Here is a 26,461-nt window from a genome sequence, read left to right as displayed (position 1 = left end):
TCTTCCAGCTGTTCAGTTATTTATTAGCACATTGTACACTATGTTAATTTCTATCAGTCACTGCATATCCCATTGCCAAATTCTGCATCATGCACAAAAATGGAGTTGGGCACTTTTACCGTGCTAAGTAGATATATGTAAACAACCCTAACAAGTTCCTATGTACTACAGTGCACCAAGAAAATATGTATTACACACAGCATACAAAACAAAAAACTACCACAAATAAATAATAATTAATGCAGGTAGAGCGCAGCACAAGTAAACAGCTCGCTGTCCTAGAACTTATTCACTATGAGAAGTAATAAAGGGGAACAAAGAAGTGGTAGAGAAACTTAAAAAGTATTTTGCATCAGTTTACACAGTGGAAGACACTAGCAGTATGCCTGGAACTCAAGAGTGTCAGTGGGTAGCGTAGCGTAGCTGAATGTAGTTGCTATTACGAAGGAGAAGGTGCTTGGGAAGTTGAAATGTCTGAAGGTAGAGATGGACTACACGCCCAAAGTTCTGAAAGAGGTAGCTGAAGAGATTATAGAGGTATTAGTAATGATCTTTCAAGAATCACCGGATTCTGGAATGCTTCCGAACGATTGGAAAAATGCAAATGTCACTCCACTCTTGAAGGGAGGGAGGTAGAAGAAAGGAAATTATGGCCAATTAGCCTGACCTCAGTGGTTGAGAAGATGTTGGACTGCATCATTAAGGATGACATTTCAGAATCCTAAAGGGACATGATAAAATAGGCCAAAGTCAGCATACTTTCCTGAAGGGGAAAGGTTGCCTGACAAATCTGTTGGAATTTTTTGAGGAAATAACAGGCAGGATAAACATAGAAGAGTCAGTGGATATTGTTTATTTAGATTTCCAGAAGGCCTGTGACAACATGACATACATGAGGTTCACAGGCCTCGATCTGATATTCTCAGCCTTTTCATTGTGGAAACCCAGGATGTCCCACCTGCATTCTCCCACAGCCCTGCCAATTCTCTCTTTTTGGTGCTGTATGACTCTGATTTTTTTTAAATGAGACTAGATAATGTAGAGAGTGTTTACATGCCACACAAGGAGCAGCCCATGGTATTATAGGAAAGATACTAGCATGGATAGAAGATTAGCTAACTGGCATGAGGCGAAAAGAATGGGGAAAGTGGCAGATATAGTGAAAGGAAATGTATAATCATGCACTGTGGCAGAAGAAATAAAGGCATAGACTATTTTCTAAGCAGGGAGAAAAGTAAAAATCAGGGGTGAAAAGGGACTGGGCAATCATTGTGCAGGGTTCCTGAAAGATTAACCTGCAGGTTGAGTCAGTGATAAGGAAAGCAAATGCAATGTTAGCATTCATTTTGAAAGGATTAAAATATAAGAGCATAGATGCAGTGCTGAAGCTTTATAAGGCATTAGTCAGATAGCACTCGAGAGTACTGTGAGCAGTTCTTGGCCCCTTCTCGAACAAATGCTGGCAATGAAACTCCAGAAGAGGTTCATGAGAATGATTCCAGTAATGAAAGGATTAATGTATGAGGAACACTTGATGGATCTGAGTCTGTGCCCTCTGGAGCTTAGAAGAGTGAGGAAGATTTCATTACAACCTATCAAATATTGAAAGGCCTAGATAGAGTGAATGTGCAGAGGATGTTTCCTATAGTATTTGAGTCTAGGCTCAGAGGGCACAGCCTCAGAATAGAGGAACGTCCATTTACAAGAGAAATGAAGAGGAATTTCTGTAGCCACAGGGTAGTGAATCTGTGGAATTGATTCCTACAGACAGCTGTGGAGTCCAAGTCATTGAGTATTTTTTAAAGCAGAGGCTGATAGTTTCTTGATTAGTCAGGGCATCAAATGTTACATGGAGAAGGCAGGAGAAGGGGGTTGAGAAAGATAATAAATCAGCCATTATGGAATGACTGAGCAAACCCAATGAGCTAAATGGCCTAATTCTGCTCCTATGGTCTTATTTGTTCCTTTTAATTTCAGTCGTACAGTTTCTAGGTTTTCTGCAGAACTAACCCGATAGGGGATTTATGCCACATCTTACACTCTACAGACCTCATCATCCAAAGAGGCCTCAATCTGATATTCTCAGCCTTTTCATTGTGGAAAGCCAGGATGTCCCACCCCCTGCATTCTCCCACAGCCCTGCCAATTCTCTCTTTTTGGTGCTGTATGACTCTGATTTTTTTTTAATGAGACTAGATAATGTAGAGAGTGTTTATACTGTGTTGTAAATGGTTCTTATTAAGCAAAGGCAAGATGCAGTTTGTGTGAAGTAAATTCTAGAGAATGACACTTTGATGTCACTTTTTTTAATTCTTCAAATTTTATGGATAATTTTCAAATGATGAAATTGCATTATTAGCAGTTCATCATTCTTTTCTGATATGGTTATTAATCCCAACCCCAAACAAATTCACACAAAGTTATTCAAGATTCACTTTGGTTCAGACTATTTGTATTTTCCTTATAGTCAAACTTGGCAGATTCAAGCCACTTATGGACTTGAGTTTATAGTAACAGTTCAATGAATTATTGAGGTGTTGCAGACAGTACAAAAATTTCTCATGACAATCAAAAAGCAGGGGTTTCTTCAGGAATTCAAAAGAATAGGTCTCCTCTAGCCAACTCTGCCATCACCAGATCAAACAGATACCTCAACTGCAATCTAGTAAAATGGACAACAGCCCAAGAAATTTTGACACACAGCAATTTTTTCCCCAGTACCATGGATTGCAGATAATTAGGTCATCAGTTCATTGGAATGTTTTTCAACATTTTCAACAACAACCTCTCACTCAATGTCAGCAAGACCAATTGAGTTCAGGAGGAGGAGATCAGAGGTCCATGAGCCAGCTGTCATCAAGAGATCAGAGATGGAGAGGGTCAGCAACTTTACATTCCTCAATGTTTTCATTTAGAGGATCTGTCCTGGGTGGGCCTAGCACACAAGTGCTAATACAAGGAAAGCACAGCAGTACCTCTACTCACTTAGAAGTCTGCAAAGTTTCAATATCACATCTAAAACTTTGACAAACTTCATAGATGTGTAGTAGAGTGTACAAGGGGTGATTGATAAGTTTGTGGCCTAAGGTAGGAGTCAATTTTAGAAAACCTAGCACATTTATTTTTCAACATAGTCCCCTCATACATTTACACATTAAGTCCAGCAGTCGTGGAGCAAACGGATCCTTCTTTGTGGCCTAAGGTAGAAGAAGATGAGTTATTAACTTCAAACTTTCTGCATAATCAAAGAGTTGAACTGCACGTGCATGTAACGAGAGCTGTATAACTCATCTCCTTCTACCTTAGGCCACGGACTTATCAATCACTCCTGCTGTGGACCACCTGGAAGTCCAAGATGCCGACTTCTACAAAGAAGGGTCCGTATGTTCCACGACCGCTGGTCTAATGTGTAAATGTAGGAGGGGACTATGTTGAAAAATAAATGTGCTAGGTTTTCTAAAATGGACTTCTTCTACCTTAGGCCACAAACTTATCAATCCCCCCTCCCCCCCCCCCCCCCCCCCCCCATATATATTAACTGGCTGCATCATTGCCTGGCATGGATGGAATGGAAAATAAATGAAAATTTGAATGGAAAATCCTTAAAAAGCAGTGGATATGGCCCAATCCATCATGGATAAACTCCCTACCACCCAGGTCATGTTCTCTTCTCACTGTTGCCATCAGGAAGGAGTTAAAGGAGCCTCAGGACACACACCACCAGGTTTGGGAACAATTATTACCCCTCAGCCATTAGGCTCTTGAACCAGAGGGGTAACTTCACTCAAATCATCACGGAACTGCTCCCACAAACTATGCACTCACTTTCAAAGATTCTACATCTTATGTTTTTGATATTTATTGTTTTTTTATTATTATTATTTCGTTCTTTTGTATTTGCAGTTTGTTGTCTTTTGCACATTGGCCATTTGTCCTGTTGAGTACAGTCCTTCATTGATTCTATTGAGTTTCCTGGATTTACTATGTATGCTCACAAGAAAACAAATCTCAGGGTTGTATATAGTGACATGTGTATTTTCGTAATAAAAATACTTTGAACTTTGAAATGCCAAAAATGGCCGGGGGGGGGGGGGTGAATATGAAATGATTTCACGACTTCAAGCAACACACACAAAATGCTGGAGGAACTCAGCAGGCCAAGCAGCATCTATGGGAAAGAATAAAAACACAAAATTCTGGCAGAACTCAGCAGGCCAGACAGCATCTATGGGAGGAGGTAATGACGATGTTTCGAGCTGAAACCCTTCATCACTACCTCCTCCCATAGATGCTGTCTGGCCTGCTGAGTTCTGCCAGCAGTTTGTGTTTTTATTTATTTCCAGCATCTGCAGATTCACTCGTGTTATCTATGGAAAAGAGTTCAGTTGACGCTTGGGGCCGAGATCCTTTGGCCCGAAACGTTATCTGTACTGTTTTCCAATAGATGCTGCCTGGCCTGCTGAGTTCCTCTAGTATTCTGTTTGTGTTGCTTGGACATCCAACATCTGCAGATTTTTTCTTGTTCGTGATTTCACTACTTCAACAAGTTAGGAATTACGAAGAATTTGAAGGTATCAACAATTATCTTGAATCTTACTTTTGGCCCCACCGAAGTCAGCTCCGAAGGACTGGGCAGATGAAATCTACAGTGAGATCTAATTGCTAGGAAGGCAGTTCTGCAATGCTACGTGAAGGGCATGACGAAGCACTTAAAAAATCATGGTCATCCATGGGCTACTCATCCCAACGGACCTGGACTTCCGAGGACAAAAGAGTGGAACTGCCCCAGATAGTGTTCTAATTTGCTCTGTATTTCATATAAATACATAAACTGTAACTTAATTAAACTGCAGTTTGCCTTTTTTATACATTTTTAACTATTTTAACAAATTTTGGTTAATAGCAGCAGACGCTTAATTTGGCCAAAGTGTACTGGTCTCAATGTATCCCAACTAACCAGAAACCACTGTATTTATTTTCAGTATTTACTTAAGAAAAAACTTTTCACAATGAAAGGGGATGCAAAGTTTCAAAATAAAAAGACAAACCTCGAATCACTGCATTTTTTTAAAATGTTCACTCCCAGCACATTTATCAGTGAGGATAAGGCACCATATAGATGATTTGTTCTTTAGAAAGTGGTGGTATACCACCATAATTAAAGGACAGAATTAAGGTTTTATTTCCATGATTACAGACTGTTACTGAAGTAGTATTACAGGAATCAATATTGAGTTCTCAGCTGTCCATATGTTACATAAGTAACTTAGATGCATTATGTGGCTCTTTCATCTAAGGCTACGTCCACACTAGACCGGATAAATCCATAACCGAAGCTTTTTCTCTTCGTTTTGACCCTCCGTGCACAATGAAACGGCGTTTTCCTCCCCCGAAAACGGAGCTTTTCTAAAATGCCCGCCAGACTGTGTAAATTTGAAAACACCGCTTGGGCAGAAGTAGTGTGGATGGGGTAACCGGAGATTTCTAGAAACGCGGTCATGACGTGCCGGAACAGATGGCTGCATTTCATTGTTTTCCTGAACGCAAACCCCCCCCCCCACACAACCTAACAATTGTGTTAGAACAGACGGCAATGAGATTGAAGCCAGAAGAATTAGAAATGTACTCACCAAATACTTTGGCCCATAACTTACTGAATAAATAAGTTTACTCATTTTGCCCTGTTTTCTGTCCTTGCTTGTTTGAAGATGCAATTTTTGCATCTATTTGCACCTATTTATGCAAGTATTTCTCTGACAATAGATGTGTTACAGCTTAAGATAACACTGATACAGACAGGCTTTATACATTTAACAAGGTGCTTTATTAATGCAACAGAGTTAGTCAGTTTTGCAATGTTCGTCGTCAGCCGGGTCATACTGCCCGTGAACAAACTCCCTGTCGGTTGCCTCCATACGCTCCAGTATTTGTATTTTTTTTAGTTTTAAGTCCTCCTGTGCGAGAGCCAACAGCTATCCGTCGTTTAGCAATTTCCTTTTAAGTTATTTTAGTCTATAACTGGACAAACGCGCACTTTCACCGTGAGATTCGACACCAAACATGTTGCTTGTTTTCTGTAGCTGTGTCCTGCTCATGCCCAGTAGGAGGAGTTTGCCCAAATACCCTTTTTAATGTGGACGGAGGTATTTTCAAAAACGGTTGGTGTGGACGCCTATCGTTTTAATGCGAAACTGGCGTTTTCAAAATTATCCAGTCTAGTGTGGACGTAGCCTCAGTCTGATGATGTCAGATAAGAAAATGTGCTACAAGAACAGTGTCTGCACAAAGTACAGTAACCTTCTGGGAATGGGCTAGGTGGCTTTTGACTACAATGTGGGAAAACATGAGTTTTTGTGGTTTAGCAGGAAGAATAGAAAATGAGAATGTTTTCTGCCCCTCCAAATGGTGACAAATTAGTAAAGATCTGAAAACAGAGGGAGGTGGGTTAGAAGACATGAAGCTATCTTAAAGTCCAACAAAGAGCTAGGAAGCCAAATGGAATGTTGGCTTTCAATGCAAGGGATTGAAATACAAAAATTGAGTCAAAAATAAAATAAAGTAAGATAAAAATGTTACTTCAGTTTAGCCTTCAGTCAAGTTACAACACTGAATTTAGGCGAAATTCGTAGCTCAGCTACAGTTGCAAAAATAAAATAAGCAATTCTTTTAAAGAAACTTTAACCAATGATTCTTCTACAGTGACGCTGATTGATTAAAAAAATAGGTGGTTAAAAGGAAGCCTCTATATTCTCAACAACCAATTCCATTATGGAAAGTACACAAAAGATATTACAGATTACAATTGCTCAGACTTTTTTTCCAAACTGACAAGATTCTGAAGGCTATTCATCTGAAGTCCAAGTTTTAAAAACCATTCATCTTTTCTAACGTGATTGTTTCCAATGCTCTTTAAAAACTTGTTAAACAGTAGTTTTGGCTTAATAGTCACCTTCTGACACTAAGACCACATTTAATTTGATGTGCTAAAAATCTGAGGAAATAGGTTTCCAGCCATCAGGACAAATTACAAAAAAAAACAAGATAAGATATAAAGAAGACCTACCTTTCAAAGCTTCAATCTTTTTCCTATCAACAAAAAAAAAAGTTAATCTATCATTTAGAACTACTGTAATGTAGAATTCAATTATGAAAAAATAACAGTATTTTAACAACCTCACTAATCACAAAAACATTTTTAGTCTTACATTTTTTAGATTATAACCTAAAGTTGATACATAGACTCGATGGGCTGAATGACCGACTTCTGCTCCTTCATCTTATGGTCTTGTCTTATTTATGGTGAGAAGGCGAGGGAGTGGGACTAAATGGGAGAATGGATTAGCTCATGATAAAATGGTGGAGCAGACTCGATGGACCAAATGGCCGACTTCTGCTCCTTTGTCTTATGGTCTTATGGTCATTTACCCAGTGGAGAAAAGACATTTGCTATTTTGACAGAAATGAGTAAATTAAAATTAAAGGTTTTCTTCTCATTTAACAGTGAAGTGTGGACAGTGAAGCATGGCAGCTAAATGTGTCAAGATGGGCTTTATTGTGAAAACACTTGAACATGACAAGGCTTCAGTCTTCCATCTCTTCTAAAAAAACAAACAACCCTTAAATACAGTCAAGTCTTTAATTCTCAGTACGAGTTTTTACTTTTACTTTGCTTGAACTTGTATCATTCCCACTGCTTCTCCCAAGATGCGCCTCACATTATCTACTACAAACCATAGCAAAACTGCCAAGCCTCATTAACACTAGCTGTCAGAACTATGTGCTATCACAAGGTTCTCAACAGCCATAATTGTAGACAAAATTACTTCACAAAGCTGTATGATTCAGTTAAAACTAAACATTACTTTTCTAATTTACCACCCAAACTGTAATTTTGCTTTAAGACCTGAGAAGGGATATACAGTTCATGATTGTATTGCCGTTCTGTTTATACTGAGGAACATAGCTTGCCTAGTATTGAATATAAACAATCTGCAGGTTATGACAGGATTCCACTTTTGAGAACCATTCATAACTCAAACTCTTCATAAGTGAAAAATGAACAAAAACAATGTGTGGGAGAGGATCATAGAAACAACTGTGACAGGACAATTAGCAGCCGCCAACTAGCCTCGCTGACATATGAGTGAGTTAGTCTGCTCAGACCTCTGCTAGGCTCAGATGGTGGGTGGTGGTGGGGAGAATCAGAATTAGATTTATTATCATTGACACGTCGTGAAACATCTTGTTTTATAGCAGCAGTACAGTGCAATACATAAAAATTACTGTAAATTACAGTAAAGAACATATAAAAAATAAATTGTAAAAAGAGAGAGCAAAATAGTGAGATAATGTTTATGGCTTCATAGACTATTCATAAATCTGATGGCCGAGAATAAGAAGCTGTTCCTAAAATGTTGAGTGTACATCTTCAGGCTTATGCACCATCATCTGATGGCAGTAATAAGACAAGGCCAAGTCCTGGATGGTGAGGGAACTTCCAATTTTGTGGAATAGTACTTCCATACCAGACACTGATGCAACCTGTCAGAATGCTTTCCATGATACAATGTCAAACAGGCTTTAGATGATCTAAGCAATGGGATCAACACACACGAAACAGCACACCCTTATGCCTTCACCATCAATTTAGGGGATTTTAACCAGACCAGCTCGAAAAGTCACAAAATAATTATTACCAACAAATCATTTATATTACCAGAGGAAACAACACACTGGACCACTGTTACATCATCAAGAATGCCTACCGTGCTATTCCATGGAAAGTCTGATCACCTGGCTGTATTTCTTTTCTGAGTATAAGCAAAGCCCGAAGACTGCAGCACCAGTACTGAGGACCAAGAAGGATTGGAGAAGGGAAGCGGGTTGTGTTCAGGGATTCATCTTCGAATCTGGAGGAGTATGCCGCAGTTGCTACTGACTTTATTAATACCTGCGTGGATGAGTGCATGCCTAGGAAAATTTGCAGTGCATTCCCAAACCAAAAGCTGTGGATGAACCAGGAGGTTCATCATCTGCTCTGAGGGCTAGATCGGTGGCATTTAAGTCTGGTGACCCAGGTCCACACAAGAAAACCAGGTATGACTTGCGGAGGTCTATTTCAAGAGCACAGAAACAATGGCAAGGTTAGAAGTGATATTGGATACACACATACTCTGGCAGGTTTTGCAGGACGTTACTTCCTACAGAGTGAAACCCAAATGCTTCACTACCAGATGAGCTCAATGCCTTCTATGCCTGCTTTGAAAGGGAGAGTATAACTATAGCTGTGAAGATCCCTGCTGTACTCAGTGACCCTGTGATCTCTGTCTCGGAAGCTGAAGTCAGGCTGTCTATTAGGAGGGTGAACCACTGCAAGGCAGCAGGCCCCGATGGAGTACCTGGTAAGGCTCTGAAAACTTGTGCCAAGTTTAACTTCTCACTGCTACAGTCAGAAGTTCCCACCTGCTTCGAAAAGGCGACAATTATAGCAGTGCTGAATAAGAGAAATGTGACTATTGTCCAGCAGCACTTACAGCTATGGTGATGAAATGTTTTGAGATATTGGTCATGGCTAGAATCAACTCCTGCCTTGGCAAGGACCTGGGCCCACTGCAATATGCCTATCACCACAATAGGTCTATGGCAGATGCAATCTCAATGGCTCTTCACACAGCTTTAGATCACCTGGATAATACAATCACCTATATCAGGATACTGTTCGTTGACTGTAGCTCGGAGTTTAACACCATCATTCTCACAGTCCTGATCAATAAGCTATAGAACCTGGCTCTCTGTACCTCTCTCTGCAATTGGATCCTCCATTTCCTAACCAGAAGGCCACAATCTGGGCAGATTGGTGATAATGTCACCTCCTCACTGACGATCTACACTGGTGCACCTCAGTGGTGTGGCCTTAGCCCACTGCTCTACTCCTTCTATACCCATGACTGTGTGGCAAGGTATAGCTCAAATGCCATCTATAAATTTGTTGATGATACAACTATTGTTGGTAGAATCTAAGATGGAGCTGAGAGGGCATTCAAGAGTGAGATTTACCAGCTAGTTGAGTGGTGTTGCAGCAACATCCTTGCACCTAATGACAGTAAGTGCGAAAGAGCTTATTGTGGACTTCAGGAAGGGTAAGATGAGGGAACACACACCAATTCTCTGAGGGATCAGAAGTGGGGAGAGTGAACAATTTCAAGTTCGTGGCTGTCGAAATCTCTAAGGATCTAAGCAGCTATAAAGAAGGCAAGACAGCTGCTATATTTCATTAGGAGTTTGAAGATATTTGGCTTGTCACCTACAATACTCGAAAACTTCCATAGATGTACCATAGCGAACATTCTGACAGGATGCATCACTGTCTGGAATGGTGGTGGGGCTACTGCACAGGACTGAAAGAAGCTGCAGAAAGTTATAAAATTAGTCAACTCCATCTTAAGGACTAGATTGTGTAGTATCCAAGGCAACTTCAAGGAGTTGTGCCTCAGAAAGGTACCACTATTATTAAGGACTCCCACCCCCCAGAATGTGCCCTCTTCTCATTGCTACCGTCAGGAAGGAGGCACAGAACCCTGAAGGCACACACTCAGTGATTCAGGAACAGCTTCTTCCCCTCTGTCATACGATTCCTAAATGGATATTGAACCCATGAACACTACCTCACTTTTTAATATATATTATTTCTATTTTGCTCTATTTTAATGTAACTATTTACTGTAATTGATTTAATTTTTTTCTCTCTATATTATCACGTATTGCATTGTACCACTGCTGTTAAGATAGTAAATTTCGCACCACATGCTGGTGACAATAAACTGGTTATGACTCTGTAGAAATTTGAGACATACCAAATATCCTCAAACTCCTAATGAAATATAGCTGCTAGAATCAGTATCTTGGAACCATAAGAAAGAACAAGTTGCCACTCTGTTACCACTCAATATACTTTATTCACAAAGCAGTTCTATATTTACTATGACTTAGGAGGCAGCTTTTTCACCCTTGGGCCTACACTGGCTTCAGAAGAGTAATTTCCTCACTTCTATACACTTCTTCCTTATTTTCCACTTCCCTTGTAACTCATTCACTCATTTGACCATCAAACACCCTTATTTATTTGCAACCTACTTATACAAAAGAGATACAGTGGCATGCAAAAGTTTGGGCACCCCTGGTCAAAATTTCTATGACTGTGAATAGTTAAGCTAGTAAAGCATGACCTGATTTCCAAAAGGCATGAAGTTAAAGATGACACATTTCTTTAATATTTTAAGCAAGATTACTTTTTTACTTCCATCTTTTACAGTTTCAAAGTAACAAAAAAGGAAAACGGCCCGAAGCAAAAGTTTGGGCACCCTGCATGGTCAGTACTTAGTAACACTCCCTTTGGCAAGTATCACAGCTTGGAAACGCTTTCTGTAGCCAACTAAGAGTCTTTCAATTCTTGTTTGGGGGATTTTCACCCATTCCTCCTTGCAAAAGGCTTCTAGTTCTGTGAGATTCTTGGGCTGTCTTGCATGCACTGCTCTTTTGAGGTCTATCCACAGATTTTCAATGATGTTCAGGTCAGGGGACTGTGAGGGCCATGGCAAAACTTTCATCCTGCACCTCGAGGTAGTCCATTGTGGATTTTGAGGTGTGTTTAGGATCATTATCCTGTTGTAGAAGCCATCCTCTTTTAATCTTCAAAGGCAACACGGGTGAATCTGCAGATGCTGGAAATAAATAAAAACACAAAATGCTGGCAGAACTCAGCAGGCCAGACAGCATCTATGGGAGGAGGTAGTGACGACATAGATGTAACCATAGCGTACATGAAACCCTTTGGGTTTTGGCCCGAAACGTCATTCCTCCTCCCATAGATGCTGTCTGGCCTGCTGAGTTCTGCCAGCATTTTGTGTTTTTATCTCTTTTAATCTTCAGCTTTTTTACAGACAGTGTGATGTTTGCTTCCAGAATTTGCTGGTATTTAACTGAGTTAATTCTTCCCTCTACCAGTGAAATGTTCCCTGTGCCACTGGCTGCAACACAAGCCCAAATCATGATTGATCTAGCCCCATGCTTAACAGTTGGAGAGGTGTTCTTTTCATGAAATCCTGCAACCTTTTTTCTCCAAATATACCTTTGCTCATTGCAGCCGAAATGTTCTATTTTAACTTCATCAGTCCACAGGACTTGTTTCCAAAATGCATCAGGCTTGTTTAGATGTCCATTTGCAGACTTCTTACACCGAATTTTGTGGTGACTCTTCCATGAAGGTCATATTTGTGCAGGCATCGCTGCACAGTAGAAGAGTGCACCACCACTCAAGAGTCTGCTAAATCTTCCTGAAGGTCTTTTGCAGTCAAACGGGGGTTTTGCCTTTCTAGCAATCCTATGAGCAGTTCTCTCCGAAAGTTCCTGTTAACTGCCATTTCTTAATTACATTACGCACTGAGGAAACGGCTACCTGAAAACCACTATCTTCTTATAGCCTTCTCCTGCTTTTTGGGCATATGTTTTAATTTTCAGAGTGCTAGGCAGCTGCTTAGAGGAACCCATGGCTGCTGATTGTTGGGACAAGGTTTGAGGAGTCAGGATATTTATAAGGCTTTGAAATTTGCATACCTGGCCTTTCCTAACGATGACTGTGAACAAGCGATAGCCCTAACAAGCTAATTAAGGTTTGAGACCTTGGTAAAAGTTATCTGAGAGCTCAAATCTCTTGGGGTGCCCAAACTTTTGCATGATGCTCCTTTCTTTTTTTTACTCTAAAATTGTACAAAACAAAAATAATGCACTAATCTTGCTTAAAATGTTGAAAAGAATGTTTCATCTTTAACTTTATGACTTTTGGAGATCAGTTCATCTTCCACTCACTTAACTATTCACAGTAACAGAAATTTTGACCAGGGATGTCCAAACTTTTGCATGCCGTGGTAATTTTTACTGCAGATGGTTAACTGAACTTCAAATCTTTGCAAGATGAAGAAAACTAGAGCATCTGGCAGAAATCTACACAATCACAGGGGGAATATAGACCAGTTAGCCTGACATTAGTGGTGGGGAAGATGCTGGAGTCAATTATAAAAGATTAAATAGCTGCACATTTGGATAGCAGTAACAGGATCGGTCAGAGTCAGCATGGATTTACGAAGGGGAAATCATGCTTGACTAATCTTCTGGAATTTTTTGAGGATGTAACTATGAAAATGGACAAAGGAGAGCCAGTGGATGTAGTGTACCTAGACATTCAGAAAGCCTTTGATAAGGTCCCACATAGGAGATTAGTGGGCAAAATTAGAGCACGTGGTATTGGGGGTAGGGTACTGACATGGATAGAAAATTGGTTGGCAGACAGGAGACAAAGTAGGGATTAACGGGCCCTTTTCAGAATGGCAGGCAGTGATTAGTGGGGTACCGCAAGGCTTGGTGCTGGGACTGCAGCTATTTACAATATACATTAATGATTTAGATGAAGGGATTAAAAGTAACATTAGCAAATTTGCAGATGACACAAAGCTGAGTGGCAGTGTGAAATATGAGGAAGATGTTAGGAGAATGCAGGGTGACTTGGACAGGTTGGGTGAGTGGGCAGATGCATGGCAGATGCAGTTTAATGTGGATAAATGTGAGGTTATCCACTTTGGTGGCAAGAACAGGAAGGCAGATTACTACCTGAATGGTGTCAAGTTAGGAAAAGGGGAAGTACAACGAGATCTAGGTGTCCTTGTTCATCAATCACTGAAAGTAAGCATGCAAGTACAACAGACAGTGAAGAAAGCTAATGGTATGTTGGCCTTCATAACAAGGGGAGTTGAGTATTGGAGCAAAGAGGTCCTTCTGCAGTTGTACAGGGCCCTGGTGAGACCACACCTGGAGTATTGTGTGCAATTTGGTCTCCAAATTTGAGGAAGGACATTCTTGCTATTGAGGGAATGCAGCGTAGGTTCACGAAGTTAATTCCCGGGATGGCGGGACTGTCATATGTTGAAAGATTGGAGTGACTGGGCTTGTATACACTGAAATTTAGAAGGATGAAAGGGGACCTGATTGAAACATATAAGATTATTAAGGGATTGGACACACTAGAGGCAGGAAACATGTTCCCGGTGTTGGGGGAGTCCAGAACCAGAGGCCACAGTTTAAGAATAAGGGGTAGGCCATTTAGAACGGAGTTGAGGAAAAACTTTTTCACCCAGAGAGTTGTGGATCTGTGGAATGCTCTGCCTCAGAAGGCAGTGGAGGCCAATTCTCTGGATGCTTTCAAGAAAGAGCTGGATAGAGCTCTTAAAGATAGTGGAGTCAAGGGATATGGGGAGAAGGCAGGAACGGGGTACTGATTGTGGATGATCAGCCATGATCACAGTGAATGGCGGTGCTGGCTCAAAGGGCCGAATGGCCTGCTCCTGCACCTATTGTCTATCATCTAATATACAAACTCCACAACAGCTGCACCAATTAGGATTAAACTTGGATTCCTGGCAATGAGAGGCCAGTTGTAGAGAGTTAACAACATGGCACCTTAACAAGAAAGAGCCAATCTCAAATAGACTAAAGAAGACCATTTGAAACAACAATATAACCCAGCTCAAGAGATGAACAATCTTCATTATGAACAATGAAGGGACTGATTATGGGAATAATTAAAGTAATAAATATGACACCTATAGCTTGCTTTGAAGGTGTTGGGATGGGGATATGTCTCTACCAAAAGAGGTGCAAGGTCACCCTTTCGTCAGTCAGCCTACAGGTCACCTTTGGGCAATATGTAGCACAGTGTCACATGAAGCCTTGGGAGCAAATGGTGGATGGTCGTTTGAGTAGCCGCTGCATATCTCAAGTCCTGTTTATGCAACCATTGACACCAGGCAATCTTCTGAAGAGTACTGATAATAGCTGGGGGGGGGGTCACCCATCTTGTAAAGAGACTGACCAGAAGAAGGTAATGGCAAATGACTTCTGCAGAAAAAATTGCCAAAAACAATCATGGTCAAGACCATGATGTGCCACATCATACATAATGAAGGTTGGTCTGATTCTTAAATATTATGCTTTGTTGAATCCAAAGAATAAAATGTAAAGACCAGGGAACCTTTCTTTTGTTCTGTTCCAAAAGACAAACTCAATAAATGTTAAAGTATTACAGTGTTTGTTAAAGCAATGCATGAAATATAGCAAAGAACAAGACAGAGTTGGGAAACAAAAGTAAATTGGCAAATAAGGGAAGAGCTGCAGATGATTGAAATATGCAGTGCTAGAAATACTCCAGGTGAGACAGTATTTGTAAAGTGAGGAGCAGCAAACATTTCAAGTTAATTACCTTTCATGAAACATCTATTGTTGTTTATCTCCTTATCAATTTTAACTATTCTTGTTGTCCTAGTGTACCGTATAACAAACAGCAGAATAGTGAAGTAATTATAAATGTTTACCTCTTTTGCTTCTTGTAGTTCTCCAGCTGCAGAGTTTGTAATTGTTTATAACGCACAATATCACATTGTTCACAGATATCTTCCAAATACAACAAGTGTCCTTCCAGATCTTCAAACTCTTCTTCTAACTGAGCTGCAAGAGATGGAAAGCATGCAAATAGCTAAGACAATGCTTTCATTTTAAAACTAATTTAAAAAAAATTAAAAATACTTAGATTAAAATTCCTTTGAATTACGTAAGTTTTCAAACACCCTCTTCTTTGCACCCACACTCTAGACACCCAAAATGAGTGTAAATGTCCACTGACTCTAGGCCGCATACAAACATCTGAACCCACATTCAAATCTCAAGATCGTGTGCTGGTGAAATTAATATCTATTATATTCCCTAACTCCAGAATGTGCCCTATCAATGGAATCAGATCAGAGACAAGGTGAGTGAAGTTATTTATGCTGGTTCAGGAGCCAGATGGTTGAAAAATAATAACTATTCCTGAATCTGGTGATGTAGGACCCAAGGCTCATGTATCTCCTTCCTGATGGCAACTGTGAGAAGAGAGCATGGCCTGGATGTTGGGAGTCCTTGAAGATGAATGCTGCTTACTTGTGGTAGCACTCTTGTAAATGTGCTCAATAGAGGGCTATGCCTGTGATGGATTGGACTGCATTCACCACTATTGTGGGCTCTTCCATTCATGGACATTGGTGTTTCCATACCAGGCTGTGATGCAACCAGTCAGGATACTGTCCATGGTGCAACTATACAAGTTTGTGAAAATTTTATATGACATGCTGAATCTGTGCAGACTTCTAAGAAAGCAGAGGCACTGTTATGCCTACTTTGAGATGGCATTTGCCTGCTGGTCCCAGGACTGACCCTCTGATAGGATAATGCCAAGGAATTAAAAGTTACAGTGCCTCTGCGCCTCCAATACTCCAATGACAACTGGTTCATGGACCTCTGGTTTCTTCCTCTTGTATACAACAATCAGCTCTTTGATTTTATTAACATTCAGTAAGTGTTTGTGGCACCATCCAACCAGATTTTCAATCCTTCTCTACTGCATGTTGATTCGTCTCCACCTTTGATTCAGTTAACAACAGCGGTGTCATCAACAAACTAAAATATTGCTTTGGAGCTGTATTTAGCCTTAATTATAAGTATAAAGTGAGTTGAGCAAAGGGCTAAGCACTTAGCCTGTGGGTGCACCTTTGTTGCTGGTGACTGTGGAGGAGATTTTATTGCCAATCCATACTTACTGGGGCCTGCAAATGAGGATATTGAGGATCCAGTCGTACAAAGATGTATCAAGACTTAGCTCTTGGAAATTACTGACTAGTTGGCAGGATAATAGTGCTAAATGCTGAGTTGTAGCCAATGAAGAGAATCCTGATGTATGCACCTTCGTTGTCCAGATGTTCCACAGTTGAATGAAGAGCTAATGAAATGGCATTTGCTGTTGACCTGTTGCAATGATAGGCAAATTGAAGTGGATTCAAGTCACTCCTCAGACAGGAATTGATAAGCTTCATGGCCAGCCTCTCAAAACACTTCATCACAGTGAAAGCAAGTGCTACTAGATAATAGTCATTGGGGAAGGTTTCCACATTCTTCTTGGGGACTGAAGCCTGCTTAAAGCAGGTGGATACCTCAGAATGCTAAAGATGTCTGTAAAAGCTCTACCCAGTTGATTAGCACAGGTCTTTAGTATTTCCGCCAGGTACATCATCTGGGCTAGATGCTTTCTGTGGGTTCAAACTCCTGAAGGATGCTCCCACATTGGCCTCAGAAACTGAAATCACAGAGTTGTCGAAGGCTGTGGGAGTTCATGAGAGTGCCTCCATGTTTTGTCTATCAAAACGAGCATAAAAGGCATTGAGCTTATCTGAGAGTGAAACTTTGTTGTTGTTGTTTATGTTGCTTGGTTTTGCTTTATAGGAGGTGATGGCATTCTAGCCCCACCACAGCTGCCGTGCATTCTTCTGTGATCCAAATTTAGTCTGGAATTGCCACTTCACATTTGAGATGGCTTTTTGGAGGTCATACCTGGATCTTTTGTATTTTCCTGGTTCACTGGTCTGGAACACCACCGACCTAGCCCTTAGCAGAATATGGATCACTTGGTTTAGCCAGTGCTTCTGGTTATCTCATAATCCACTATTTACAGAGCACAATTAAATACTATCTACTTGCCTGAATGCATTGCTCCAAAGTCACTCAAGGAGTTCCACAAGAAGTATCAATTAAGTATATTGCAGCCACATTAATTCAACCCACTTTCCAATTCATATCATATTTGACTTCCAATCACATATCTGGTATCTAATTAACATTATGAAAGAAGTCTCTGCATTCATGAACTGAATAGTCAGTGATAAATTACAAGCTACCACCACCAATGCTCACAGCACATTTGTTACATTATTGACGATTTGAGCATATTATTAGAGAGCAAGATAAAAGAGCCAAGATTAGCAGGAAAGCACAGGCTAGTGGACCAGCTAAGGTATGAGAAAACTTGTTAAGAGATTAGTGAAGAAAATGCTTTACTTGTGTCAACAACTGCACTGTCCCACCTAAGAATGCCAAGCTTGAGGAAGTAAAATGCCAGCTGAGAAAGCAAATTCAGGGCAAGTAAAACAACTTGAAATCAGATATGTAACCTAAAGTACCGTAGATTCCGGACTACAGAGCGCACCTGATTTTTAGCCGCTGGCACTAATTTTAGAAATAAAATCATTTTTTTAAATGTAAAGGCCGCACCGGATTTTAGGCCGCACCGGATTTTCGGCCGCAGGTGTCCCACGTTGTAATATGAGATATTTACACAGAAAGATATTACACGTGAGGATTTTTTTAACTTTTAATTAAATCCATATGGTAACAAAAACAAATACATATTGCAAATGCTTTTTTTCGAACCGTGCCCGTACGCGGCTACTTTTAAATATACGTTGCGTATACTTCTTTACTGAACAACATTCCAATATCTCCTAACGACTGGTAAAAAATATATATACTGCAGCCTACCAGGAAAAGTTATTGATACCTTTAACTTAAAAGCAGATTTCGCTCGGATCCAAAGCCGCTCGCGGAATCCGCTCCCCCCTCCGTCCCGTTTCATCGCAAACGGCATTTAAAAGCAGATTTCGCTCAGATCCAAAGCCGCTCGCGTAATGCCGCTCCCCCCTCCTTTCCGTTTCATCGCAAACGGCATTTAAAAGCAGATTTCGCTCGGATCCAAAGCCGCTCCGCCGCTCGACCCCCTCCTTTCCGTTTCATCGCAAACGGCATTTTCCCACAAGACGCCGCGAAACCGGGTGTGTCGTCATAGCATCCCGCGATGTAGTACAGAAAACAAATATAGTTTAAACTAAGAGGGTAGGTAGCACAATGCTTCGAGTGTTTTCCATGTTGATGAGGGTGAGTACAAATGACTGATTTACAATAATTTAATTGTGAAAGTGCGCTTGATTTATCGTACAATTTCATTGGACCTCTGTGAACTACTCATCAATTTTATTGGTCTACTGTTACGAGGCAAAATGTTTACGAGGCGGCATGAAAAAAACCTTGCATTAGCCGCATCGGATTATTGGCCGCAAAGTTCAAAGCTGTTCAAAATGTGGGAAAAAAGTAGCGGCTTAAAATCCGGAATCTACGGTAGATAGTTATCTCAGACCCAAACAACAATGTAACAGTTATTCTGTACATTGTGGTAGACCTAACCTTCTTCAGTTGTTACAGCAGTAACCTTTCTTCTTCACGTTGAAAAATAGGGACGCTCAGAAGATAAAGCAGTGCATGCCTAGACAGTCAGCCCCATACAACATATAGGTCTGGGCTGGTAAATGACAATACCCAAATCACAACAGTATAAGGCAGCAAAAGCATCCACCAGAGCAGCATTCACCAGAGCAAGTCAAACCACTCACCCATAACATTCAAACACATTACCATTACCTAGTCCTCCAACATAAACAGCTCATGGGTTCATGTTGATCATCAAGATTAACACCGCAAGTACAAAGGTACAGTTGCAAGAAAAAGTTTGCGAACCCTTTGCAATTACCTGGTTTTCTGCATTAGTTATGCACAAAGTATGGTCTGATTTTCATCTAAGTCACAAAAACAGACAACACAATCAGCCTAAACTACTAACAAACAATTGTACTTTTCATGTCTTTATTGAACATGTTGTTTAATTATTCACTGTTTATACTGGAAAAAATGTGAACTCTTGTATTTATTAACTGGTAGAACCTTCTTTATCAGCAATAACCAAACATTTCCTGTAGCTGCTGAAAAGACTGGCACAATGGCGAGTAGAAATTTTAGACCATTCCTCCATACAAAACTGTTTTAGTTCTTCAATATTTCTAGGATACCTTGCACGAACAGACATCTTCAGGTCATGCCACTACACCTCAACATCTCAACTGGGTTAAGGTCTGGACTCTGACTTGGCCATTCCAAAACAGAAATTTTCTTCTTTTTAAACCTTTCTGTTGTGGATTTACTCATGTTTTGGATCATTGTTTTATTGCATCATCCAATTTCTATTAAACTTTAGGTGTTAGACTGCTACCCTGACATTCTCCTGTAAAACATCTTGATACAATTTAAAATCATTGTTCCCTCAACAATTGTAAGCCATCCAGGCCCTGACACAGCAAAGCAGCCACAAACTATGATACTCCTTCCAGTATACTTCACAGTTGGGATGAGGTTTTGGTGTTGGTGTGCAGTGCCCTTTTCCCTCCAAACATAGCAATGTGCATTTCTGCCAAAAAGTTCAACTTTTGTCTCATCTGTCCACAGAACATGGCCCCAGAAGCACTGTGGAACATTGGGGTGGTCTTTTGCAAACTTGAGATGTGCAGCAAGGTTTTTTTCCAGAGCAATGGCTTCCTTCATGGTGTCCTTCCATGAACACAATATTTCTTCAGTGTTTTTTTTATAGTGGACACATGAACAGAGACTTTAACAAGTTCTAGAGATTTCTGCAGGTCTTCTACTGTTATCCTTAGGTTCTTTTTCACCTCCTTCAGCATTGCACACTGTGATCTTTGCAGGATACCCACTCCTAGCAAGAGTAGCAACAGTACTGAATTTCCTCTATTTGTTGACAATTTCTCTTACTGTAGACTGAAGAGCCAATGTAATAAAAGATGGTACATAACCTGGGCATTCTCTCTTCTACCCCTCCCATCAGACAGAAGATACAAAAGATTGAAAGCACATATCACACCAGGCTCAATGACAGCTTCTATCTCGCTATCATTAGACTATTGAACGGTTCCCTAACATACGATAGACTCTTGACCTCACAATCTACTCCTTATAACCTTGCACCTTTTCTGTATGTTTTGACGTATGTGTGACAAATAAAGCTAACCTTTAACTAAGGAGATTTGAGAGACTCTTAGAAAAAGGCACATGGATAAAATAAAATAGAGGGTTATGTCGAAGGAAAGCGTTAGATTGGTCAGCACGATATCATGGACCATAGGTCTGCACTGTGCTGTATGTTCTATATTTTCCATTCATTCTAGGAAATGCTGTTAATTCAAACCATATGCTTCTGGCAAGGGTAGGTGTTGTAATTTGCTGTTAAAATATACATTTTATGAATTTTTGTGCCATTGCTTTCTGTTATACTAGTCAGTCATATCACAGGTGACATTTTCTCAAGCCCATGAAAAGCAAGATTGAGAACATAATAGGATTCTTCATGCATAAGTTGTGTCAACCCTGAAGACGTCCACTGCATTGTTAATAAGATCCTATTAAAGGAATGTCTGAGCTGACACTCATAAGGATACTGCAGCTGTGTGAACAAAACAGGTGCAGTCCTCCTGAAGCCGAATGCGTCAAGTCACCATCATCTCATCAAACCATACTATCAGACAAAGAATTCACATTTCACTGTTGGTTTTTCACTATAGTTAGAAGTGCAAATCTAGAAGTCCAATCTGGTTCTATTGTTATTCTAAGCAAAACTTCCAAGTCCATACACTGTTACTGCTTCCTTTAGAGTATTAATCTGTAGTAATGTCAAGCATGAAATGTTTAGAGTATTTATTGAGTGCTTGTGCAATTTAACTTAACTAATTTTGGTGTATATATTGAACATGACTCCTTTTTGCTATCTAAGAATTTAAACTTCTGGAAAAGAGATCAGAATGTGTTTAATTATGCTGGTGAATTGTTCTCTAACTAAATAGGACAGTTAAGCTTCTAGCTATGCAATATAAACAGATCTCTGTGGGGCTACAAATTAAACTGCATCCCCAGTAATGCCAATTATAATAAATTGGTCGCAAGTGGTATCATTTTATTTGCACATTGATGACCTGGGTTTTGTAATTGCTGAAAATGACACAAATCAATTATATCATTAGGTATAGATTGAAGTATTTATCCTTGTTCAAGTGTGCCACATTTCTTTCTATAACTATTTCCTAAATCCAAGTTGATTTCAGCTCTCTGCACAAACGGATGTTTATATGCAGTATCCACTTGTTTAAAAAAAAAGGAATTTGTTGAATGAAATTTCATTCAAATCTAAAGATATTAATCTGATTCAAAATCAGGTTAAATTGCTCTATATAAAAGAAAAATAATAAAATTCAGCAACAAAGCAGTTTTGAATTAGCATAGTTTGCAAATCTAAAACTCAGGAGACCATGTATTGCTTTAAGGTAGATACAATGGTCACAAAGTAGTATGCAAATTCTTCACTTCAAAAAGGCTCTTGTGCCAAAGGGGAACAAACCTTACAGTGTCTGAAATGCACCCATGCAGAGACTCACAAGAACTATGCGCATACTGAAAAGACCAACATACAGTAATGTTCGAGAATAGGAACAGGAACCTCCAACTGCTTTGAGTACAAGCAGTGAATGACTTAAAAAGCTGTCAAGCATTTATGGCCAACAAATTATATATAACTACAAATTTCTCGCATAGTATATAATGCATCTTTGTGCTGACGATTTATTTTTCCATAAAACAGTCTCAATAAAAAGAATGAAGTCACATGGAATATTTACATTCAAAGAAATTTTAGACATGTCCTCTCAAACTCCATCACAGAATTACGAACACCAATAAAGTACATAAAATTGTTTCATTTGAGTCACATAAGATGCAAATAAATTTTACAGAGCTTTTCGTTTTGCCATGAAAAATGTAAAATTTCAATGATCTAAGGTCCTCTCTAAAAGGGATAAAAGATAAAGAACATGCTCTCCAATTCATAATTCAAATATCCAAAACAGGAAGCTTTTGAGTTTCTGAATGCCCCTCAATTTTGCATTCAACAACTTGGCACACTTGTTTCTGATCCAGAAAACCATTATCAAATTCTATTTTAGATTTAAGCACATAAAACTACCATGAAACAGCAGGCTGATTAACGGAATGTTAGTGTGAAAAAATGCCTTCTTTCAAACAAATCCCTGTCTGTTTTCAGTGGAACTAAAGATTTAACTACGCTACTAAAATAGAGTTTCACTGTTTAACTGGACATTGTCCCTTCACTCAACAACATCAAAAGCAGAGGAGCTGATTATTTAACCAATTAACAAAAACAGAAAGTGCTGGAAGAACTTGCATAGCATGAGAACATTGACCTGAACATCTCCAGATCTCCAGAACATGTCTGTGAGACCAGTTTTCTGTGGTCGGTGTCAGATGTCGGAGGTCCTGGAGTCTTCCGGCATCCCGGATGGCCACATCTGCACCCGGTGCATCGAGATGCAACTCCTAAGGGACCGTGTTAGGGAACTGGAGCTGCAGCTCAATGACCTTCGTCTGGTCAGGGAGAGTGAGGAGGTGATAGAGAGGAGTTACAGACAGGTGGTCACTCCGGAGTCACGGGGGACAGAGAAATGGGTCACAGTCAGGAGAGGGAAGGGGAAGAGTCAGGTACTAGAGACTACCCCTTGACAATAAGTACTCCTGTTTGAGTACTGTTGGTGGGGGGGGGGGGGGGGCAGCCTACCTGGGGGAAGCGACAGTGGTCATGCCTCTGGCACAGAGTCTGGCCCTGTGGCTCAGAAGGGTAGGGAAAGGAAGAGGAAGGCAGTAGTGATAGGGGACTCTATCGTCAGGGGTTCAGACAGGCGATTCTGTGGACGCAGGAAAGAAACTCGGATGGTAGTTTGCCTCCCAGGTGCCAGGGTCCGGGATGTTTCTGATCGCGTCCAAGATATCCTGTGGTGGGAGGGAGAACAGCCAGAGGTCGTGGTACATATTGGTACCAATGACATAGGTAGGAAAAGGGAAGAGGTCCTGAAAGAAGGCTACAGGGAGTTAGGAAAGAAGTTGAAAAGCAGGACCTCAAAGGTAGTAACCTCGGGATTACTGCCTGTGCCACGCAACAGCGAGAATAGGAATAGAATGAGGTGGAGGATAAATGCATGGCTGAGGGAATGGAGCAGGGGGCAGAGATTCAGATTTCTGGATCGTTGGGACCTCTTTTGGGGCAGGTGTGACCTATACAAAAAGGACAGGTTACACTTGAATCCCAGGGAGACCAATATCCTGGCGGGCAGGTTTGATTGAGCTTTTGGGGAGGGTTTAAACTAGTTTGGCGGGGGGGGTGGGAATCAGAATGTGAGTGCAGGGATTAAGGTAGAAGGACAAGGGCATGATGTTAACAGTTCTGAGTTGATGAGGAAGGACAGGCAGGGGACAGAACATAATTGTAGCCAGTTAAAGGGGTTGAAATGTGTCTATTTCAATGCTAGGAGTATTAGGAACAAGGAGGATGAACTTAGAGCATGGATTAATACGTGGAACTACGATGTTGTGGCTGTTACTGAAACTTGGTTGGAGGAAGGGCAGGATTGGATGATGCAGGTCCCAGGGTTCAGGTGTTTTAAAAGGAATAGGATAGGAGGTAGAAAGGGGGGGGTAATGGCATTGCTGGTCAGGGATAGTATCACGGCTATAGAAAGGGAGGATGCTGCAGAAGGAGTGCCCACGGAGTCAGTCTGGGTGGAAGTCAGAAATAGGAAGGGATCAATCACTGTGCTGGGAGTAGTCTATAGGCCCCCAAATAGCCCTTGGAACACCGAGGAGCAGATAAGCAGGCAGATTTTAGAATGGTGCAGGAAATACAGGGTAGTAGTTATGGGGGATTTCAACTTCCCTCATATTGACTGGCACCTCCTGAGTGCAAGGGCGATAGATGGGGCTGAATTTGTCAGGTGTGTTCAAGAAGGATTCTTGACACAGTATGTGGACTGGCCAACGAGAGGAGAGGCTATACTGGATCTAGTTCTGGGTAATGAACCTGGTCAGGTGACAGACCTCTTGGTGGGGGAGCATTTTGGTGAGAGTGACCACAACTCCCTTAGCTTCAGCATAGCTATGGAAAGGGATAAAATCAGATGTAATGGTAAAGTGCTTAACTGGGGAAGGGCTAACTTTGAAGGGATGAGGCAGGAACTAGCGAGAGTAAATTGGAAACAGATGTTCAAAGGGGAAAGCACAGAAGTAATGTGGGAGAAGTTTAGGGACCACTTGAACTGGGTTCAGGATAGGTTTGTCCCACTGAGGCAAGGAAAAAATGGTAGGAAAAGGGAACTGTGGCTGACGAAACATGTGAGGTAACTCGTCAAGAGGAAAAAGGAAGCATATGTTAGATATAAGAAGCAGGAAGTAGGAGGGGCTTATGAGAAATATAGGGTAGCCAGGAAGGAGCTAAAGAAAGGACTTGGAGAGCTCGAAGGGGGAATGAGAAGGCCTTGGCACGTAGGATTAAGGAGAACCCCAAGACGTTCTATGCGTATGTGAAGAATAGGAGGATGATGAGAACGAAGGTGGGATCGCTAAAGGATAAAGAGGGCAACATGTGCCTGGAAGCGGAGGAGGTTGGGGAGGTCCTAAATGAATACTTTGCTTCAGTATTCACAAGTGAAAAGGATCTTGATCAGGATGAGGTCGAAGTAGAGCGGGCCTGTGTGCCGGACAATGTGGAGATTAAAGTAGTAGTAATGCTGGATCTTCTTAAAAACATTAAGATTGATAAATCCCCAGGGCCAGATATGATACACCCCAGGTTGTTGTGGGAATTCAGAGAAGAGATCGCAGGAGCATTAGCTATGATCTTTGAATCCTCTTTGGCTGCAGGGGAAGTGCCAGAGGACTGGAGAATGGCAAATGCAGCTCCCTTGTTTAAAAAAAGTAATAGGGAGAAATCTGGGAACTATAGACCAGTAAGTCTTACGTCGGTGGTCTGCAAACTACTGGAAAGTATCCTTAAGGATAGGATCTACGAGCATTTGGAGAAGTACAGTCTACTCATGGATAGTCAACATGGCTTTGTGAAGGAAAGATCCTGACTCACAAGCCTGATAGAGTTTTTTGAAGAGGTAACAAAAGAAATTGATGAGGATAGGGCAGTGGATGTGGTCTACATGGACTTTAGCAAAGTATTTGACAAGGTTCCTTCATGAGAGACTCATCCAGAAAGTCATGAGGGATGATACAAGTGGAACCTTGGCTGTTTGGATAAAAAATTGGCTTAAAGGAAGAAAGCAGAGGGTAGTTGTGGAAGGAAAGTATTCTGCCTGGAAGTCGGTGACTAGTGGAGTGCCGCAGGGATCTGTCCTGGGACCCCTGCTATTTGTGATTTTTATAAATGACCTGGATGTAGAGGCGGGAGGATGGGTGAGTAAGTTTGCGGATGACACGAAGATTGGAGGAGTTGTGAATGGAGCTGTAGCTGGTCGAAGGTTACAAGAGGATATAGACAGGCTGCAGAGTTGGGCAGAAAAATGGCAGATGGAGTTCAATCTGGACAAGTGTGAGGTGATGCATTTTGGAAGGACAAACCAGAAGACTGAGTACAGGATTAATGGTCAGTTACTTAAGAGCATGGATGAACAAAGGGACCTTGGGGTTCAAATCCATAAATCCCTCAAGGTCGCTACACAGGTTGATAGGGTAGTTAAGAAGGCCTATGGGATGCTAGGTTTCATGAACAGGGGGTTTTAGTTCAAGAGTAGAGAGGTCATGTTGCAACTCT

At 40.9% G+C, this 26,461-nt stretch overlaps 1 protein-coding gene across 2 annotated transcripts in view; it reads right to left on the bottom strand.

Moving 5' to 3' along the window:
* LOC140713618 (dysbindin-like) overlaps window positions 1-26,461 on the bottom strand; it is a 232,272-nt gene that overhangs the window by 115,044 nt on the left and 90,767 nt on the right. The window contains exons 6-7 of one of the 2 annotated variants that reach the window (XM_073023950.1): window positions 15,420-15,552; window positions 7,064-7,086 (exon numbers count right to left, since the gene is read on the bottom strand). The exons of the other annotated variant lie outside the window; for it this stretch is intronic. Of the exons in view, the coding sequence (XP_072880051.1) occupies window positions 7,064-7,086; window positions 15,420-15,552 (156 nt within the window). The remainder of the gene's footprint in view (window positions 1-7,063; window positions 7,087-15,419; window positions 15,553-26,461) is intronic. 2 annotated transcript variants of the gene reach the window in all.

The sequence above is a fragment of the Hemitrygon akajei genome, chromosome 20 (genome assembly GCF_048418815.1).
Source record: "Hemitrygon akajei chromosome 20, sHemAka1.3, whole genome shotgun sequence".
NCBI lineage: Eukaryota > Metazoa > Chordata > Chondrichthyes > Myliobatiformes > Dasyatidae > Hemitrygon > Hemitrygon akajei.
Note: the sequence above shows the minus strand (reverse complement) of the source record. Positions and strands in the feature narration are given on the sequence as shown.